The following is a 22,113-nucleotide window of genomic DNA, read 5'->3' as shown; positions in this document are numbered from 1 at the left end:
GGCATTTAAAAGAACTTTTGACTTCTCCAATAATCGCAGTTGAACCGGTGCTCTCTTAGTTAATTGCTGCTCCCATGTGGCCATCAGTGAAAACAACCACACAAATGCTGTAAATGGGCAAGTAATTTTTTTTTTAAAGCAAATCCCTGAGTCTTTGTGTTGGATGTAGAATGTGCTATCATATGTCATGATGGTGTAATGCAACTAATTATTTTGCCCACTAATCTCTTACTTGAGGAACATGCAATAGTTGCGCTCTGTTAAAGGAATATTTTCCCCTCATGTCAATCAAAGCCTGTTTGGAAAAGACCAACTCAGAGATGATACAAAACCTCTGCGTTCCACAGAAGAAAGTAAGTCATGCAGTTTTGAATTACATGAGGGTGACAAAATATGACAGAGCTTTCAACTATTCTTTAAACAAAAATGGAGACGCACACATAGTCTTCAGTGTCCTTTGAGACTCACAGGATGCTGACTTGAAAGGCAAAAGTGACAAAAAAAGAATAGTTTTCAGTTTCCAAAATTCAAAATCTGAACACTGCAGACCAGCTGGGATCATGACGCCGGTTTTATTAGAAACAAAACATACAATACTGCTAGAAATGGCTCATAAATATCAGAGCGACAGACAGAAAGGCAGCTTACAAATTCTGCAAGTCTGTTTGGAAAGGGGCACTCAACCTTGCGCTGAAACACAAACCATCAACAGCAATGAGACGAGAGACGCGCACAGGTTTTAAAAATAAGCCATTGTTCTGCGCTGTTGGCTGGAGGCGGCGTTCGAGCTCTCATGCTTAATTGGCTACATTGGCACTGCTTTCACCTTCCTTGACTAGGCAAACAAAAGAATCTGCTGCAGGTATGCTAAAACAAGCTAGTTTCCTCCCTCCGTTCAACATGAGGTCTCATCACAGAGCTTTATACACGTAAACATCAGATTTGAAGCAACAGTTCAGGCAAAAAATAAATGTTCAGTCATTACTCACCCTAATGTTGTTCCAAACCCGTATGCTGTTATTTTTTCAGTAAAACACAAAGTAATAGCTTTTAAAGAATTGTTTTTTGCTACAAGAAACAAGCACAGTAAAATTAATCGATATGAATTGTGCACTACATTGCAGGTTTTCTAAAGACGTACAATAGCTTTGTATGTGGTGCGTAAAATCCATCAAGCAAAAACGGCGTTGGTTTGTGTTTGTGTAGTAAGCGAATGCGACGTCATTTTTGAATTTTGGAGGCAAATGTGGACTAGACAGTGAAAGTTATCATATGGCTTCAAAAGACTTAATTTTTGTCTAAATAACAATTCTCTAAAAAATTCAGTTTGTGTCCAAGCACAAAAAAAGGCAGCATATGGGTTTGGAATGGCATGGAAACAAGTAAATAATGACTGAATTGTCATTTTTGTGTAAACTATTTCTTAAACCATGTAGCCACTTCACTCACATAGCTAAATAAATTCATCCTGATTAAAACAGCAGCAAATATCTTGTCCTGATGTATACTCAACATGTAGTGTTATGAGGATGGGGTGTCTGCCATTTTTTTGTCATAATTGAACATTAAAGAATGACACTTCCATTTAACGATTGACTCAATCTCTCTTTTCAAAGCTCTGGGCTCCATATATGCATGATATAAATGGGAAAAACTGAGGGCAGTGCCAATGTGATCCTGCTGGCTATGTGTTATTGAGAAAAAGACTGATGACTGAAGGCTCTTAGGCAGCGCTGGACACTGCCAGCTTTTTCAGATGATCCATAAACACCTGAAGACTCACGTCATCTGTGAGAATGGGTGCGCCAGACTCCTACACAAACACAGGAAGTGTGATTCAATTGGCGGCAATGAATTTTACAAAAAGCCGAGATATGTTTATATAGTTGATTAACAACAGCTCATTACAGTAGACTAATCAATATTCCTCACAAAGGAAACGTGCTTGTGTTGGTGGGATATACAGCACTCACCTGACCCCATGCATACATGTTGTTGTGAGTCTGAGAAGGATTCACTTTGGAGAGGAGGAAACGAGCCTGGAGGGGGGAGAAAAATGAATAAATCTTGGTAAAATTTCAGACCCTAAAAACAGTGTATTAATATGCAGAACAGCAGCCAAGTCTCAATAACCCATTACACTCATTTATTCACAAGCAGCGTTTAAAAATCCTCGAGGGCAAGTTTCTCAAGTGTAGAAACTGACTGAAGAGCTGTCAGAACAACTGTTTTCAAAGTAGCACCTTCCATTTAAGCTGTCATTAATCAAGGTTTGAGAAAATGGAGGTGGTTTTATGAAAGCAATTTATAAATATTTTGCACTTACTCCAAAATTACAGATTCAAGCAACTGTTGTTCACCATTTAACAACATGGCTCTTTCAAATTAAATCTATTATTTAAAAGATTGGATAGATATTGCTGTGAAAATCGGTTTTAATATAGTCGGTAGGTCTACATACGCACACACACGTTGGGTTTTCATTTTTTATGGGGACATTTCATATTCATAATAATTTTAATACTGTCAAAACGTAGGGTTTACCAGGAGAGCGCGCGTGCACACACACACACACACACACGCACACACACCTGTGACCAAACATCAGCTGAATTCCATTTTCAAGAGCCAATTGCACTTAAATGTTGGCTGCAACACACAGAATGATCTTTGATTTGTTATGCTGCTTGGCAACCATAAACCTCCATCAGGCTAATGAACTACATTACTTGGCAGAAGAACTGCTTATTTGTTTGGGTTTTCTAATTATAATTAATCAATTTAACTGTTTATTGAAAATTGCCATATTTATATTATAACTGGTGCTACCATTCCATTTTAAAAAAGCAATAAATAATCATGGGACTGTGATTTTTAGCATAATTAAGAGGGTTCTATTCCAAAACGTAGTGAGCTGCCCCTGCCCAACTAGACATCATTGGTGTGCTCCCAATTTGAACACTATGTCAAAAAAGAGGCAGAGACATTATGCTGACTTAAATCTAAGGCATTCAGAGGGAAAAACGAAAATGTATTGTGGCGAGATGAGCAAAAATGTTGGTTACGCTCTATTTTGAGGGTCCACTTTAGACATCATACTAACTAGACCAGGGGTCGAGAACCTTTTTTGACCAAAGAGGCATTTTTTGATTTTTGGTTAATGCATTGAGACCTGATTTTTTTTAAAGAGCCAGATGTAGCTCGCAAGCCATAGGTTCCCAACCACTGAAATAAACTATTAGGTTAGGGCAAAGGTTTGGGTTAGTAGACTAAGTTGACATGTACTTGAAAAGATACTTTGAGTCAGTAGAATGGGACCATCAAAATGAAGTGTTAGCAGATATTAAAGGATTAGTTCACTTCAGAATTTAAATTTCCTGATAATTTACTCATCCCCATGTCATCCAAGATGTTTATGTCTTTCTTTCTTCATTTGAAAAGAAATTAAGTTTTTGAGGAAAACATTCCTGTATTTTTCTCCATATAGTGGACTTCACTGGGGTACAACGGGTTGAAGGTCCATATTGCAGTTTCAATGCAGCTTCAAAGGGCTCTACACGGTCCCAGACGAGGAATAAGGAAACGCATTACGTAATCACGTTGGAAAGGTCACACGTGACGTAGGCGGAAGTACCGCAGTAGGGCGAAACCTCCATCTCATTTTCCTCCAAAGTGAAAATCCTCTGACACTGTTGTTTTACCTTTTTTGGTAATGTGCGTTTGACTTAGTCTTTGCACGCTTGCTTTGTAGACACTGGATCGGTACTTTCGCCTATGTCACGTGTGACCTTTTCAGCGTGATTACGTAATAAGTGGTGCATCGCAGAGCTAGTGCAAAAAGAGCATTTGTGGTTAAAAAGTATATAAATTTACATTTTTTTTTTTTTTTTAGAAAATGACCAATCGTTTCGCTAGACAAGAGCTTTTTTTCTCAGCTGGGATCATGTAGAGCCCTTTGAAGCTGCATTGAAACTGCAATTTGGACCTTCAACCCAGTGAAGTCCACTATATGGAGAAAAATCCTGGAATGTTTTCCTCAAAAACCATAATTTCTTTTCGACTGAAGAAAGAAAGACAAACATCCTGGATGACATGGGGGTGAGAAAATTATCAGGAAATTTTCATTCTGAAGTGAACTAATCCTTTAAAGTCCCCATGAACCAGAAATTACAACATTACTTCAGTGTTGTGACGTAATTCCAAGTGAAACGGAATATTGAATAGAGGGCAGGGTTTTATTTTAGTGCACCTCCTCTCCATCTCCTGCCCATAGCAGACTAATGGGTGAAGAGGAGTGGTTAAGGATATTCAACCCAAGCCATCAAACTGATGTCATCAGAGAAGGAATGCCATTCCAAAGTAGATGCAAATTTTCAGATTTTGATTAAAGATTACCTCGACAAACCATTTTTTCTGTGTATTAACGGATTAATTGTTCACCATAAGACTAGTACTAATACTCTAATACTCTAGAGTTAGTTAACTTGTAGTTGCAAAGCAACTTATAGTTAGTAGAATGTGTAAAGTGGACCATCGGAAATGAAATGTTACCGAAACGTTTAATCCACGATAGTGGACAAGTTGAGAGAAATGTGTTTCGTAAATATATTTGATTAAATGCCTAAAAGTATTGACAAAAATCAAATTCAATCTAATGAAACTCTTTTATCTATTTTACCAAAAACTGTGCTTATAAGATTATCGCTTAGCAACATGCTAAAATCAGATTTTATTGGAATCAACTAAGTCAAGTCTCTCATGTGTTTCATATGAGTAGTGCAGAGCTGCTCCTGCCAAGTAGTATTCGAAATCAGTCACTTTTGAGGCTTCATTTCTGTTAGAAGGCACTTTACAAGGTAGCTGCCCATGTAGAAGGTTTTAAGAACAAAGCTCATACAGGTCAGTGAATATTAAAGGGATACTTCACCCAAAAATGGAGATTTTGTCATAATTTACTCGCCCTCATGTTGTTCCAAATCCATTAGATTTTTGTCCAACTTCAGAGCATAAATGAAGATATTTTGAATGAAGTCTGAGAGAGACAATGGCTTTATATATGATGAACAGATTGAATTTATGTTTTGTCCACATATAAATATTGATCAGCGAACATAAACAGAAGCTCAACCATACTTGCTTGACACACAAGAACAAACCTCACCGGTACTTGCGGAAGCTCAAAGATGTGGCGTGACATGCGAGAATGAACCTCATTGGTTCTCTCTTGTCAAGCAAGCTCGAGTTAACGTTTACCAAAATTGAATGCTGTAAACTTTGTTTGCTGATCAATGTTTATATGTGAATAAAAGCCTAAATTAAATCTGTTCATCATAAAATGCGATTGTGTCTCTACTTAAGATTTATTACTGAAGATCGATTCATATGGATTTATTTTACGATCGTTTTGAAGCGTCAGAGTTTAGGGTCAATAGACTTTCATAGGAGGAACAGAAATCTATGAAAAAATATGTTTATTTGTTTTCTGAAGATGAACAAAAGTTATATGGGTTTGGAATGACAGGAGGATGAGTAAATAATGACAGAATTTTCAGTTGTGGGTGAACTAACACTTTAATAACAGATCATATGAGCGGAGCAGTAATGTTTCCTCTGAAGCTGAGAGGAATGCAGTCAAGTCATGTAAAGTTTATTTATAGCCTACTACATTATAAATTATTGCTTTAAAGCCACAAATATCATAACTGTTATCTATAGGCCTACTGTAAAAGAAATTCATTAAAAACACAAAGACGTATAGTAGAGAGAAATTGAATGTCAGAGCAGGATTTAAGCAAACGTCATTTAACCGGTGAGCATGAGTGTTCGCTTGGGCCGTAAGCGATTGAACGGAGCGCACTGGCATAGTGTGGAATATTAGCGGAGCGTCAAACCGCTCCACTTCGCTCACATGTTCTGCCCTTTAATGACCTTTACTTTTGAATAATGAATATTAATGACCTTTATTATTACTTTACTAAACTCTCCTATGTGTAACCTGTTTAGTTTAGTATGAGTGCCTCATAAAAATCCAGGAAAGCATTCAGAAAGAAACAATATCATCACATCGTCTGTACCTGACTGCCACCGTGCTCTGTGTCGATGTAGCGTGGCATGGGGAAACGAGCGTGTAGAAGCTCTTGGGCATCATCCACAGGAGCCTGCAGCAGGTGGCGGAAGTTCTCATACTCGGGCATGTCCTGGTACCCGGCTTTACGCCACTGAGATACCGTCTACATGAGGGAAAACATATCTGTCAGAAGTCATACTACAACATGATAAATCTGATAACTTATTCATTTGCTAGAATATGTATTTATTGAGCTGTGACTACATGGGAACATCTAACTCTATTTGTTTTTTAAATTTCACTTCATTAGCATGTACTTCAGCGAGACACCTACAAGTGTTTAATCAGAAAATGTCTGTCGCTGAAACGCAGCCAAGTTTAAAATTATTTCAGTGTAAAACTGGCTCTGATTTCATGTGCGCAGATTATTGAACAGTTCAGACCGAGACCAAGGAAACAGACTGCATTCTTAATTATTGAAAACATGAAAAAGACTTGGCATAAAACCAACGTCTACCCAGACAAAAAAAAAAAAAAAAAAGGCAGAATGTGCGCTGTGATTTTTACGGTAACACCTTATTTCGATAGTCCACATTAGACATTCTACTGACTATAAGTAACTTTGCTACTAGACGTCAACTACGGGTTATTAAGAGTATTAGAAGACACTTTATTTTGATGTTTCCCCAACGGACATTCTACTGATAAGTAACTTCACAAGTACATGTCATTCTACTAATCCTAACCTAACAGTCTATAAATACTCTAAAGAGAGTTAGTTGACATGTAGTTGCAAAGTTATTTATAATTAGTAAAATTTCTAAAGTGGACTATCTATATAAATGTAACCATATTTACACCTTACCTCTCCGTGGTAAATCAGAATCTGGAAGAAGGTGTCCATGAGGAGGATTCGGTCAGGCAAGATACTGCTGCTGTCCAGCAACACGGGCTACAACAACAGGAAACAAAGCCTGTTATTGGACTGTCACTGTCAATTAGATGCTTTGATAAACATCTTTCCTGAAACTTCCCCCCTTCTGTTCCCAGTGTCAGGGGAAAAACAGAAAGTGACATAAAGCCCTCCATTAAAAGCAGATTAGAATACACACACGTCAGTTTGAGTTGCTCATTGTATCATCACCCAGATGTTGTTTAAGTCACTCAGTCCTACTAAAGAACAAGTACAACTGACCATCAGATCATTATGTAGAGTTTATACTCTACAGATTTATACAACATTTGCCTGCTTGCTTGCTTTCTCCCTCTCCCTCTACAAGTGTGTTAAAATGCATGCGACCTTCAGGCTCCTGGGTACAAATGGTACCATGCCTTTGCAAAAAGATTTAAAGAAAATAATATGAGCTTAAACATAAATAAGAACAAAAGATCTCAGCGCACTAATTAAACATTTTAATCTTTTGAGTCAGGGGACATCAAGTGCACAGTCACCATGACACTGCGCTTCAGAATCAACGTGAGTCATGACACGTGATTTACTCATTAAGCTTACTGAATTAATACTAATATTTAAAGAACACTTTTACAAAATGATTAATCCAGTTTCACTTTAAATACAGTACTGTTTAAAAGTTTGGAGTCTGAAAAGAAATCAATACTTGCAAGGCTTTCATTTGTGCAATAAACTGAAGATTCATGTTACAAAAGATTTCTATTTCAAATAAATGAGGTTCTCTTGAACCTTCATTTCAAAGAATCCTTGGAAAAAAAAAAAAAAAAAACGTATCAGTTTCTATTAAGCAGCACAATTGTTTTCAATATTGATAATAAGAAATGTTTCTTAGCAGCAGATCATTATATTACATTTATTTCTGAAGGATCATGTGACTGAAGACTGGAGTAATGATGCTGAAAATTCAGCTTTGCCATCACATGCAGGAATAAATTACATTTAAAATATATTAAAATAGAAAAAAGCTATTTTAAATTGTAGTAATATTATATATTATAATAAATGAAATAATATTTCACAGTATTACTGTTTATACTGTATTTTTGATCAAATAAATGAAGCCTTGGTGAGGAGAAGAGACTTCTAAAACATTAAAGAGTTCGTTCACCCAAAAATGAAAATAATGTCATTAATTACTCACCCTCATGTCGTTCCACACCCGTAAGACCTTCGTTCATCTTCAGAACACAAACTAAGATATTTTTGATGAAATCCGAGAGGTATATGACTCATCCATAGACAGCAATTTAACCAACACTTTCAAGGTCCAGAAAGGTACTAAAGACATTGTTAAAACAGTCCATGTGATTGCAGTGGTTCAACCTTAATTTTGTGAAGCAATAAGAATACTTTTTGTGTGCAAAAACAAAACAAAAATAATGACTTTATTCAACAATATCTTTTCTTCTGTGTCATTCTCATATGCTGTTTACGTTTAGCGCTTCCAGGTTTTACGTCAGAACGCGGGATCAGTATTGGCAGAGGCTGTTCATGTGAGCAGCACGACGCCTTTGTGTGATGCTGACGCAGGAGCCGGCTAATAATGAGTCGCCGTTCTGACGTAGAACCTGGAAGCGCTGAACGTAAACAACGTACGAGAATGACACAGAAGAGAAGATATTGTTGAATAAAGTTGTTATTTTTGTTTTGTTTTTGTGTACAAAAAGTATTCTCGTCGCTTCATAAAATTAAGGTTGAACCACTGCAGTGATGTTGACGGTTTTAACGATGTCTTTAGTACCTTTCTGGACCTTGAAAGTGTTGGTTAAATTGCTGTCAATGGACGAGTCATATACCTCTCGGATTTCATCAAAAATATTTTAAATTGTGTTCCGAAGATGAACGAAGGTCTTACGGGTGTAGAACGACATGAGGGTGAGTAATTAATGACAGAATTTTCATTTTTGGGTGAACGAACCCTTTAACAAATCTTACCAACCCCAAACTTTTGAACAGAACATATAGAACATATTTCTATCAAAGTCTTAATATTATTAGTACTTATAAATTAACAGTAAATGAGCTGTAAAAATGCATTAAGGTACAAGAGTCTATGCCAGTGGTCGACAATAGGCGGCCCACGGGCCAAAACTGGCCCGCCGGCAATAATAACTGGCCCGGGCGTGCAGCCTTATTATTTTGATAGCGGCTGGTTCTGAAATAGATCTTCGTCTCGTGGTGCCATCTAATATTATTACCGAGTCTACACCATACGTGACTTTTTTCGCGTCGCACCGCTCCGCATCCAGTGTAGAAAATATCAGTAATTATAATGGGTTCTATTATCTTTTGACGCGTCGCGCCGCTCGCGTCCGGTGTTGACACGGTGTTTATTCTTTGCAAACTTTAAAACACTTTGCAAACTTTGCAAATGCAAACTTTGCATTCTTTGCAAATGCAAACTTTGCATTCTTTAAAACACACCGGCTTTGCATTCACAAAACTAGGTAGGATGAACGCATAGTTATCTTTCCATTCTTCTTTGTATGCCCTATTTTCACTGTCAACTTTCCTCTTTAGACTTTTTGATAGTGCCATTTTCTCTCACCAGCTAGCTTAAATGTTAACATCAGTCTGCACATGACAATAAAAAAGTACAGAATGCAAACAATAAAAAAAAATAAAAATAATGCAGTTTAGTACATGAGGATACCAAGAAATAATTCTGTATAAAAGTAGGCTACGTCAAATAATTATTACAGTAAGTTAGGCTACATTATGTAACAAGCAAATTTAAATGATACACATTTATTATTCACAATATGGAAAGAGGAAATAAAAAATAGTTCGTTAAGAGCGTGACTCAAACATGCCATTAATGGGCTTATTCAAGTCCTCTTATTTTTTTTGTTATTTTTATCCATTCCGCATCTCCCACATATGTGTGTTTTAGCAAGGCGGTCTGTGTTGCAAGTTGGTGAATGAAGATGCTTGCCAGGTCACTACTCTGCTTTAATTAATTTATCCAGTGTAAAATCTATGTAAAATCCAGTGTAAAATCCATTTTGACTATGTTCTGGCCCACCATCTAGCGGCGACATTTTTTTTGGCCCGATGCCAAACTTAATTGCCGACCCCTGGTCTATACTATATGTTGAATATAGATATGGCTAAAAAATTTTTACATAGCTTATATATACATTGATTACTACTACTTTGGGGGAGAAAAAAAAAAAAAAACCTTAAAAGTGTTTCATGTGTGCAAGTTCATGTGTGCAACATGCATGAATTTCTCCTCAGGGAACATAGTATCTACCATCTGTGAAGTCCCACATTGGTCACCTGAAAATTGTGCAAAATGTTCAATGGGAGAAATTCTGAATGTTTACCTCTGGTGGCCCATTGAACGAGTATGCATAGAGGATGGGCTGTATCATTATCAGAGACTGGGTCAGGTCCTGCCTCATAAACTGGTGTCTGTAATAGGTGCTTTCATCAGGACTGTTGTTGAACACTTGCAGAAATGAAGACCTCCTCAGATGGAACATAAACTGCCAAAGAAAATGTCAAGATCTCATTTTCGCTTTGTTATTAAGTGAGATTTAGTGCTGTCATAGAGTGCCAGACAGGAGGTAAGTACCTGAGGATACAACGAAAACGTCTCGGAGAAACGGAATGAGTTGGGATCATCTTTATGATAATCTCCAAATTTCTGGCACTGCAAATTGAAGATAATAATTAGAGAAATTATTTTGCATCCCTAATACTAAATGACTGATTATACTAAGTAATATGTTGCTAGTCCCAGCGGAAAGAAGAAAGGCTTAAAGACTCACCAAGCGGATGAGTTGTCGGTCCAGCCAGCGCAGAACGTCCGGGCCCTCCTCCGTCTCGGCCCTGTAGACGGCCAAGCGGGCCATGAGGATGGCGGCTGCCTCCTGGTCAAAAGATGCAGCGATGCTCTGGATCTGAGTCTGAGCATCAGCCCAGCTGAAGAGGAGGATAAGGAGAACACGTTATAGCACAGTGACCTTCTAACACAAGCTTGTGCATCATCAGTCTGACTCACATTGATTCATCCACAATGTCTGGATTTTAAAAAAAGTCCAAGAGGTATATTCAAAAAGCATCAGAATAGTCTTTTAGGCATTTTAAGTACGTTTGAAAGCTACAAACAGCGCATTAGTCTTTGTCGAAGACTGAATGTACTCTTTCAATGCTCATTGATTCTGACAAACAAATGCACATTCTAAAAGTGGAATCTTTTGATTTCTTTTTCATATTGTCATGGAAACTGGATGTGGTTGTTGAGGATGACACAAGGATGATGTGCAGACATGAAGTCCAAACTGGGAGGCATTTATGAAAGGATGAGGGTCAATCTAAGGACAATCTACAATTATGATGTTTTGCCCATGATTTTTTTTCTTTAGTTCCTGGTGTTGTATGTACTATTACTCAAATAGATTGAGAACATAGTGGAGAACAGCATTTATTTGAAATAGAAATTCTCTGTAATAGTATTAATGTCTTTACTGTCACTAACAATTGAATGTGTCTTTGCTAAAAAAAAAAAAAAAAAAAAAAATATTTCTTTAAAAAAATCTTACTAACCCCTAACTTTGAAATGGTAGTGTATGTAGCAATCATTGATGGTTAATATAAGGACAAACAACTTACTTCCTTGCAATTGTGGTCACTCTGATGCGCCTCTGTCCACTAGAATGCTGATACTGTGTTACGTACTGTATGGCTCCACGTCCACCCTGTGGGATAGGAGCGTTGTGCTGAAGAAAAAAAGAAAAGAAAAAGAATGAACACTGCCTAATATTTTGTTCAACAATTTTTAAGACGAACCCATCAAATGGTATTGCAAAAACAAAGGATTACTTTTAAACAGGTTTCCAAAACCTTCCCACCACACCAATCTATTATTGGTTTAAACACACTTGTTATAGGAAGTCTCACCCAAAGTCACAACAATTAGTTGAAATTATTTGATGAAAATGACAGTAAAACAGTGATAATTTTTGTAATTATTTTTATCAACAACATTTTTTTTTTTTTTCACAGACGAAAATGAGACAACTAAATAAAAACAGTTTTGAATAAAAAAAAACTATGACCAAAATCTATTAACATTTTCTTCAACAAATAAAAATGAGATTTTTGTATTGTACTGATGTATACGGCAGGACATAAGTTGGCATGCACTTGCTGCATGTCTCATAAAACGTTAAAAAATGTAAACGTCTGGGAGACAGAAGAACAGACATATGGATAGATCAGAAAAAGCATGACAACACATAAGTGAGCTCTATTCGGTACGGTTTTCTGTGCGCACACACCTGAAGCTCGCAGCCACGTACACAGAAAGCTACTCTCAACATTATGTCAAAATGTTTGTTTTGGAGAGTATTCACATAAACACAGTCATGTATGTCTTAAGAAAAAGTAAACAGTTGTGACAATATCGGATATGCATCAGTGTATTGGATCCCAGCATTCAGCCATAAAGTGACAGCAGCCTAATAAACCTGCTGCCGTCTGTGCCCTTAATATTAATTAAACAACAAAAGAAAAAGAGGACAGCATTCACTGCTCATTAAAAGCTTTAATAGGGATTAATTATATTTAAATGATTACAAATAAATATGTCTGCTTAAAAGCATAAAGAATAATACATGCAAGTTGTTATAAAGAATGCATATATCATTCAATGAAAAGAAGACTAGAGTTGTCAAAAGTACCTTTGGTATTGAAATTTTAAAAATGTGACGCTTTGAGCTCTGTTGAGTGGATTCGTAAACACCTCTGGTCCGCAATAGACACCTGCTTTCAAACGCTTCCATGTGTATCTGTGTAAGCGCCTGGTGAAGAGCATCATTGATGACTATTTACAACGTTTTTGAAGCGTTGATCATTGAAGCCAATCACAGACATCCGATGAGCGTGTCAACACAATGGCCAATCAGAGGTGTTTGTGAATCTGCTCAACAGCACTCAAAGCGTCACATTACATAAAATTACATAAAAGCGTACATAAAATTTCAGTACCGACTAGGTACCGAAGTCAGTACATTTGACAACTCTAAAGAAGACCTATATGTTCTTCTTTAGGAGAAGTAGTTTTATTTAATTTTAAGATAAATGAAGACATGTTATATGTTACAGCAGTTAAATGTGTCTGTATTGCATGTTCAAACTATTCATATTAAAAGGGCTAATCAATGTTTTCTCCTGGAGTATATAATGGGTTTGGACACTTTAGAGAAATTCTTAATTGATGCATTACAATTTAACTAAACCCATTCAATTTTAGTCGACTAAATCTACTGTAAATCTACGCTAAAACAATTCAGATGACTAAAATATGACTAAAACTAAATGGCATTTTAGTCATAAGACTATGTCTAAAATTAAATCAAAATTTGCTGTCAAAATTAAAGGAACACTCCACTTTTTTTGAAAATAGGCTCATTTTCCAACTCCCCTAGAGTTAAACAGTTGAGTTTTACCGTTTTCGAATCCATTCAGCCGATCTCCGGGTCTGGCGGTACCACTTTTAGCATAGCTTAGCATAGTTCATTGAATCTGATTAGACCGTTAGCATCTCGCTCAAAAATGACCAAAGAGTTTCGATATTTTTCCTATTTAAAACTTGTCTCTTTTGTAGTAACATCGTGTACTAAGACCGACGGAAAATGAAAAGTTGCGATTTTCTAGGCCGATATGGCTAGGAACTATACTCTCATTCTGGCGTAATAATCAAGGAACTTTGCTGCCGTACCATGGGTGCAGCAGGCACAATGATATTACGCAGCCGGAGATCGGCTGAATGGATTCGAAAACAGTAAAACTCAACTGTTTAACTCTAGGGGAGTTGGAAAATGAGCCTATTTTCAAAAAAAGTGGAGTGTTCCTTTAACAATGCAGTAAAAGAAATGTTATTTACTTCTAAAGCTGAAATTTCAGCAGCCATTACTCCAGTCTTCGGTGTCACATGATCATTCAGAAATCATTCTAGTATTCTGATTTGGTGCTCAATTATTTTTGGTGCTCAATTGTTAATAATGGTTCTTAACATTATCAATGTTAAAAATGTTTTCTGACGCTTAATATTTTTGTGGAAATCTTGATAAACACCCCCAAACAGCATTTGAACATTAAAACATAAATCTTTTGTAACATTATAAACATGTTTGCTGTCACTTTTGATCAATTTAATGCATCCTTGCTGAATAGAGGCATTACTTTCTTTTTTGTTATATTACTTACCCCCAAACTTTTGAATGGGTTGGTATTACAGTTTCCACAAAAATATTAAGCAGCATTGATAATAATAAGAAATGTTTTTTTTTTTTTTTGAGCATCAAATCAGCTTAAAATGAGTGACACTACTGAAGACTGGAGTAAATGATTCTGAAAATTCAGCTTTGCTATCACAGATATAAATTATATTTTAAAATATATTCAAATAGAAAATGATGATTTCAAATTGTACTCATATTTCACAAAATTACTGTTTTTTCTGTATTTTTATGAGAATGAGACTTCTTTAAAAACAATTTAAAAATCTTTAAAAAACATTTAACCAGTAGTGTAGTTGTCTCTCCACATTAAACTAGGATAGAAAGCACAAACTGAAAAATCTCACTGTAACAAGCACTTTCTCTAAAATATAAATATCCTATTAAAAGCTCTAGTATGTATCTCAATCCCGGCTCATAACTGACTACAGTCGTGAAATAATTATTAAGTTTTAATACATCTATTTAACTAAACAATTACATCTAGGTAAGGTACTGCAAAGATAGCTTGTGCAATACCACCAAAAAAACCTGTAATCCAAAAACTGTATGAAATGACACATGTAACAGGATATAACTGATATAACTGGAAAGAAGGCTTAATCTCTAGGTAAAGGCACTGAAGCCTTAATTAATGATTATGGCTTAAACCGAATTAGGGTCATGCTTCTCGCCAATTATACTAAAAAAACACTTGGGTACGAAATGGCTCATAAAGTCAGCAACAGAGGATATTGAATCTCAAGCGTCATGTTTGCAGAGCAGTGCAGCTCCAGCCTCCCCATGCGCCCTGTGTCCACAGAAACGTGCTCTTTAAATGTTAGATGCTTTATTTACCTCGCTACATGTGATTGTAGCTGTTCACATAGTTTTGCCTCTCAAGGCAACATGTTTGCCATTTTCGAACCAGCTGAGGCAGGTGCTGATAGTAAAGACGGAGGGGGGTTTGACTACACTCCCCGAAGAGATCATTGTTTGGTGAAGTGTGCTAGATCTTCTACTCCTAAAGATCAGCATGAGGTACACTCCTCCCATACAGCAACACCTTCCCTGGTGGTTTGGCACTGATAAACGTGACCTCCTCTTTCCACAGCTTTCATTGTGATCTCTGTCATCGAATGAGTGTTTGTATTTTGACTGTAAATGTCTGCATTTGAACACCCATGTAAACATGCAGTGGACTTCGGTGGTTTATGCAGTGTTGATGATTGGTTCTAGTACCTGCTCCATTTTGGGAAACTTGGTACTACTGTTGGTGGTGTTACTCAACCAGAACTTGCAAACGGACACCTGGATTCTCACACTGAGCTTCTGCCTATGTGATCTGGCGTTGGGCGTCTCCACCATTCCTTTTGGTATCCATAACAGTCTTTTCCAAGTGAAGAGCTACCCCAGCAAGAGCGCCACCTGCAAGGGCAGCGCCTTTCTGTTTTTGTTGCTCCAGCTCGCCTCCATCCATTCCCTCACCTGGGCCACTGTCGACAAGTTCACAGAGATCTGCTTCGCCCTCAGCTACCCGGTGATCTTTACAGCGCACAGGGCCAAAATCATCCTCGCGATGGTGTGGGTCTACAGCATCCTCAACGCAGCTCTGCCACTCTTCGGTTTTGGTAGTTACGTCTACAGCGAGACAAAGTTCCTCTGCGTTCCCAGCTTCAAACCATCCTGCATTGCCTTCAACATGCTCTTCATGGTGTTGGGAATAATCATACCTATTGTACTGATGTGCTCCATGTATGGATATATAGTGTATATAGCCAGGAACCAGGTGCGACGAGGGACGTTTGTTTGCAACGAAGACCATTGTTTCTACGTGCCAGCCTATAATTACTTCAAAAGCTCCATAGTAATGGTGACAACCATCGGTAAGCATATTTAAAAAGGGGGCATAAAGCAGTTTTATTGTCTTTGATTTTGCCACAATGTTTTGAATGTTCATTAAGTGCTTATCTTTCTGACATCATTCTGTTAAGTACGTTTATTTTACCTTGGCATATAGAGATTTGTTTCCTGCTTAATACAAACACAAAACAACGTCAGCATCTACGTACACAGTGATTCAAAAGTTTGGAGATAGTAATATTTTTTAATGTTTTTGAAAGAATTTTCATGGTTCACCAAGGCTGCATTTCTTTGTTATTCAGAGACCTTATACATTTCATTCATTAATTCAGTTTATTCACTATAGTTTAAAAAATGGTAATACAATATGAGAAGATCTCAGAGTTAAACTGTGTCAGAAAATATTAATCTTAATTATGTCAGATAACACTTAAGCAAAACACGGTCAGGTCAAAGTGTCTGAATAATTTTTGGTTTTTATCAATTTTACTGGTAGTCCACTATATGAAGAATTTTTGGGTATAATATGTCACAGTTTACTTTATTTTGCTATCCTCACTTACATAAATGAACTATAGTGTCCTGCACCCACTAGTAAAAATATATCAAAAATATCAAAAACATCTGAATAATTTTTGGTTTGACTGTATATTTTATATATATATATATATATATATATGATGGCAAAGCTGAATTTTCAACAGCCATTACTCCAGTCTTTACTGTCACATGATCCTTCAGAAATAATTCTAATATGCGATTTGCTGCTCAAGAAACATTTCTTATTATTATCAATGTTGAAAACAGTTGTGCAGCTTTAATATTTTTATGGAAACCATAATACAATTTTTCACAATTCTCACGATTGATCAAAAGTTCAAAAGAACAGCATTTATTTGAAATATAAATATTTTGTAACATTATAAATGTCTTTACTGTCAGTTTTGATTAACTTAATGTGTCCTTGCTGAATGAAAGTGTTAACAAATCTTAGAGACCCCAAACTTTTGAACGGTAGTGTACAGCAATTCTAGAGCTATAAAGAGATTGTGGATTGCAGAGCCCAGATAATTTGTCTGATGTGATGAGAAATGTTTGAGTTGAGACAAATATGAGACATTATTGAGTTTTTTTCTTATAGAAAAGAAAAGAAAACAATGTCTTCTTTTTTCTCTCCATTTAATCTAACGCTGCCTAAGAGAAACAATAGAGATATTAAAGAGACCTTATTTGTGACTTGTCTTCGTAGAGGATTGTTGTCGGTTAGTGCCAATGACCCCAAAGAAAATGCACAATGATTCAAAAGTTTAGACACACTTCATCTTACTCAGCTAAATTTATTTGAGATTTTAGTTTCTCATGAACATTTCAATATAAAGGCTTCTGTTTAAATGCTTTAAATTAGTTAATTAGTTTTGAAGACAAACATAAACTGTCTATGTATGCATTTTTATTCAAAACTAAAACTTTAATTTGTTTAATGGAAGATTTGGACTGGAGAGAAAGGAAAAGCAGCCAACAAGTGTCCAGCAAATTACTTCAATGCTGTTTAATGTTTTGCCCATTATGGAAATAATAAAGAATGAATAGGGTTGTCCAACTTTTGACTAGTTATGCAAATCAGAGAAATAATATATTATATATATATATATATATATATATATAGAATAAAAGAGTTACTGAGATTACAGTGGCCACAGACATCGGTCTGTGTGCTTACAAAGACCAACAATTAAAAATACCACACATACAATAGATTGCCAAAGTCTTGGACAGTCCAACAAGCTTGACTACAAAATCAATTGCTGTAAATTAATTATGATTTAACTCATTGTAATTTAATTTATGTGATTTAAATTTTAAATCAACTGACAACCTAATTATTTAAAATGTATGATGTTTGTTCCTCTGGTAACAGAAAAAAAAAAAAAAAAAAAAACAGCAAGGGTCCAGGTAGATTATGAAGAAACTAATTAGCAAAATACATCACACAAGCAACACGACCTCGAGGCAGTGCAAGTCAATATTCCTCTTGAGCTAATGAAATAAGCTTGTCCAAAAGATCTTTAACCACGTCATGTGATTTGTGTGTGTTGTTGACAGTGTGCCTACTTGTTTGCTGGATGCCATACATCGTTATCTGCTTCTATGAGACACTGACGGGTAAAGAGAGCCCGCAGCCTGCCTCGGCTGTTGCCACATGGCTTGTCCTCTTCACTTCAGCTCTCAACCCATGGATCAACTCCATGACTCAAACGTAAGCAACTAAGTGCACCAGTTTGATGACTGTATATCATGTGGAATTAGGGTCCAATGGCAGGTATGTTTCTTACAATGCATTTAGGGCTGGGCAGTATGACGATATATTCAGTGTTACGACAGAAACGCTCGTCAACCAGTACAGATTCTGCTATACTGTTTATATTGTACTTTACTGCTATATCGTAGCACTCCGGTGGTCAGTCAACCTTGGAGAAACAGAAAGAACTATATCAAATTTAAATAATTTGGGAGAATCTTTTGCAAGAAGCAACAACTTCTGTTTTCAGGTTCCAAATTAAAAGACGATTTAATCAAATTAAATAAAGTACAATACTGTTCAAAAGTTTAGGGTCAGTACACAGATTTTTTAAAGTAATTAATACTTTTTTTTTTTCAGCAAGGATGCATTAAATTGACCAAAAGTAAATTTTCACATTGTTGCCCAAATTTAATTTCAAATAAATGCTGTTCTTTTGAACTTCCTATTCATCAAATGCAGCACAACTGTTTTCAGCATTAATAACTGATAATGGCTACTGAAAATTAAGCTTTACATCACAGGAATAAGTTACATTTTAAAATATAATTTAAAATTATTTCACAATATTACGGTTTTATTGTATTTTTGATTAATTAAAAATAAATAAAAAATAAATAAATCTTACAGACCCCAAACTTTTGAACAGAAGTCCAACTTTCATTTGTAAAATATTTAAAGGATTAGTTCACTTCAGAATTAAAACTTCCTGATAATTTACCATGTCATCCAAGATGTTTATGCCTTTCTTTCTTCAAATTGAAAAGAAATTATGGTTTAAGGAAAACATTCCAGGGTTTTTCTCCATATAGTGGACTTCTATGGCTACCAATGGGTTGAAGGTCCAAATTGCAGTTTCAATGCAGCTTCAAAGGTCTCTACACAATCTCAGACGAGGAATAAGGGTCTTGTCTAGCAAAATGATCGGTCATTTTCTAAAAAAAAAAAACAATTATATACTTTTTAACCACAAATGCTCTTCATGCACTTGCTCTGCGATGTGCCACACATTATGTAAGCACATTGGAAAGGTCACGTGTGACGTAGGCAGAAGTACCGAGCAAGCGTTTACAAAGCAAACTTGCAAAGGCTAAGTCAAACGGCATTTACAAAAAATAAAAAAGGTAAAAACAACGATGTCAGACGATTTTGAAGTTGGAGGAGAAAGTGAGATGGAATTTTCCAACTTGATCATTAGGGGTGGGAGGGGAAAAAATAAAATAAAAAAAATATCGATCTATCGTGATTCTCTCTCTAACGATTCTGGATTCTGAGCTTAGTTTTTAACCAGCGCTATGAAGCTTTAGAAACACCCGTATTCTGCTTGCTTCCAATTCCTCACACACATACACATACCTTCCGTAAAACAATCTTTCATGAAGTTCGGAAAGGTTGAAGTGAATTACAAGGACATTCGCGGGCTTCATTGCACAGGATGCACTCATTGCAGGAAGAGAGACGTGCATTTTGTTTGATGTTCCACTTGCAGTGCACGGTCTCGCCCGCCGGTATTTTCCTTACAAATGCTATACGAAGGCATCATTTATGTCGTTTGGAATGCAGTGGACTTATGTATTTATAATATGAAACTCACTAACAGAAGGCTGCTTTCAATTTCAAATGCTGACGAGCGCTTTGTTTGTGAAGAGTGCTCGCGCATGTGGCTGTGCGCGACTGTGTAAGTGGTTTAATGTTGTGTCTCAAAATGGTTTTATGACGCAAAATTAATGTAAACACGAAACGGACAGGACAAACTGCATTACTTATATTTCCATGCGTAAACGCAGCTTATGAGATCAGCTGCTGTCTATGATGCCATAGTAACAATCAAACAACAGTAAAGATGAGAAAGAAAAATCACTCAAAGTTCTTGAATGGAAAACGTTCAGATAATCTTATATACTGAAAGCACTCATTGTTTATTGCTTGTAGTATGTTTCTTTGCTCCTCTTTATTTGCTACTTTCTTGTATGTTTTGAAGTTATATTAGTTTAAAATTCTTAACATATTAGGCCTACAATTGTTTTAATTTAATTTTTTCTATTTGTAATTATTTTAAAATTGTTATTTTGGAATTGGAATCGGATCGGATCGTGAGGTGACTGAAGATTATGTGGCGCATCGCAAAGCTAGTGCAAGACGAGCATTTGTGGTTAAAAAGTATCTAAATTTAATTTTTTTTAGAAAATGGCCGATCGTTTCGCTAGATTAGACCCTTATTCCTTGGCTGGGATCATGTAGAGCCTTCTGAAGCTGCACTGAAATTGCAATTTGGACCTTCAACCTGTTGGTAGCCGTGGAAGTCCACTATATGGAGAAAAATCCTGGAATGTTTTCCTCAAAAACCTTAATTTCTTTTCAACTGAAGAAAGAAAGACAAACATCTTGGATGACATGGGGGTAAGTAAATTATCAGGAAATTTTAACTTAACTTAATTCAGTCGACTATTCACCATGCATTTATATGTTAATATATAAACTATTTTATGGTTGAATTTAAAGAGGAAACAACTATATTGTGATATATCATCAATACTAATACTTTGGTAATACAGCCCATCCCTAAATGTCATGATAGATAGAAGACAGACAGGAAGATCCATAAGACACATTCTCCCAGAAAATAAGCTTTCTATTTTGGGAAATGTAATCATGGATTGACATTACCTTTTTATTGTTGATTAAGACTTTACTGGCCTTTTAACTATCAGATGTGGCAGCTCGTATTAATACCTGCCACATTCAATAATGTTTTGTTAATACAGTGTGGCAGGAATTGAATGTAAAGCAGGATTGAAAAAGAAAGGTGGAGGTAAAAACCTGCTGATGAAAAACTTAATGGCCAATTCGGGCAACATCTATAAAGAGAACATGTATAGCTATGAATCATGGTTTTGATATGTGGCTGTTATTTAGATTCTAAGAGCATACGAGTATGTGGGAGGTTTACTGTGACCTTGTTTGTATCTCTCAGGAGGTACAGAGCTGCGTTGCGCAAAAGCCTGAATAAAATCCGACAGATGTTTGAGTATCCTTGTAAAAACTCCCTCTCCCAGTGCACAACCATACAGCCACGCCGCGAGAGCAACAGCTTCTCTTCGCCAGCTCCCAGTGTACCTCCGGCACTACAAACAAACAACCAACCCCAACAGGACCTCACGCTGGTTTGAGCATGGCCCTTACTGACCTTTGCTGGACTGAATAGTGTAGAAATAATCATGACTTAAGGAAGCATCTACAGCAACGTTTCACCTCAGCAAAAGAGGACACTGGGTTGGCGGAGCCAACCAGAAGCAATTTCACTGCTTATGATGTAAACAGACTTCATACAGACAGAAGAAACCTTGTGCGATATTCTACAAGGCATAATCAAATATTGTTTTCTTTTGTGACTTTAGCAGAAACAATGATTCATTTTTTTTCTAAAGGAATGCTCAAAGGACAATGCAATGTGATTGTGAAAAAAGCTATCTCTAAAATGTTCAGCAGACATGTGAAACTGCCAATCATATTTCAATTGCTTTCAGAAACTTGAAAACTGCATTAATGATTGACTTAAATAGCAACTTGTATAATTTTGATGGCACAATCTGATCTGATGTACATCATTGGTTATGCAAATATAGTTTTCTTAACATAAAAGCTCACACCAACCTCAAAACTGTATACTCAATGGCAAGCA

The 22,113-nt window shown here is 36.3% G+C and overlaps 2 protein-coding genes across 2 annotated transcripts in view; one reads left to right on the top strand and one right to left on the bottom strand.

Annotated features, from left to right (window-relative positions):
- Positions 1–553: 553 nt before the first annotated feature.
- The window catches only part of sec23a (Sec23 homolog A, coat complex II component), a 31,447-nt gene continuing 9,887 nt past the window's right edge, over positions 554–22,113 (bottom strand). The window contains exons 13-20 of the mRNA XM_051866887.1: positions 11,661–11,767; positions 10,817–10,970; positions 10,621–10,698; positions 10,370–10,531; positions 6,933–7,019; positions 6,075–6,230; positions 1,974–2,039; positions 554–1,813 (exon numbers count right to left, since the gene is read on the bottom strand). Of these exons, the coding sequence (XP_051722847.1) occupies positions 1,724–1,813; positions 1,974–2,039; positions 6,075–6,230; positions 6,933–7,019; positions 10,370–10,531; positions 10,621–10,698; positions 10,817–10,970; positions 11,661–11,767 (900 nt within the window). The 3' untranslated portion in view covers positions 554–1,723. The remainder of the gene's footprint in view (positions 1,814–1,973; positions 2,040–6,074; positions 6,231–6,932; positions 7,020–10,369; positions 10,532–10,620; positions 10,699–10,816; positions 10,971–11,660; positions 11,768–22,113) is intronic.
- Positions 11,774–20,598, top strand: LOC127498035 (adenosine receptor A3). The gene is made up of 2 exons (XM_051866893.1): positions 11,774–16,155; positions 18,236–20,598. The coding sequence occupies exons 1-2, from the start codon at positions 15,462–15,464 to the stop codon at positions 18,391–18,393; spliced, it is 852 nt and encodes a 283-aa protein (XP_051722853.1). The 5' UTR covers positions 11,774–15,461; the 3' UTR covers positions 18,394–20,598.

The sequence above is a fragment of the Ctenopharyngodon idella genome, chromosome 17, assembly GCF_019924925.1.
Source record: "Ctenopharyngodon idella isolate HZGC_01 chromosome 17, HZGC01, whole genome shotgun sequence".
Classification (NCBI taxonomy): Eukaryota; Metazoa; Chordata; class Actinopteri; order Cypriniformes; family Xenocyprididae; genus Ctenopharyngodon; species Ctenopharyngodon idella.
This window is presented reverse-complemented; position numbering and strand designations above follow the sequence as displayed.

What these genes read in the sequence shown, in the direction of transcription:
- LOC127498035 (XM_051866893.1), top strand. Translation starts at nt 15,462, where the DNA reads ATGCAGTGGACTTCGGTGGTTTATGCAGTGTTGATGATTGGTTCTAGT. An exon ending in AGTAATGGTGACAACCATCG is followed by an intron (nt 16,156 to 18,235) that starts GTAAGCATATTT and finishes TGTTGTTGACAG; the next exon opens with TGTGCCTACTTGTTTGCTGG.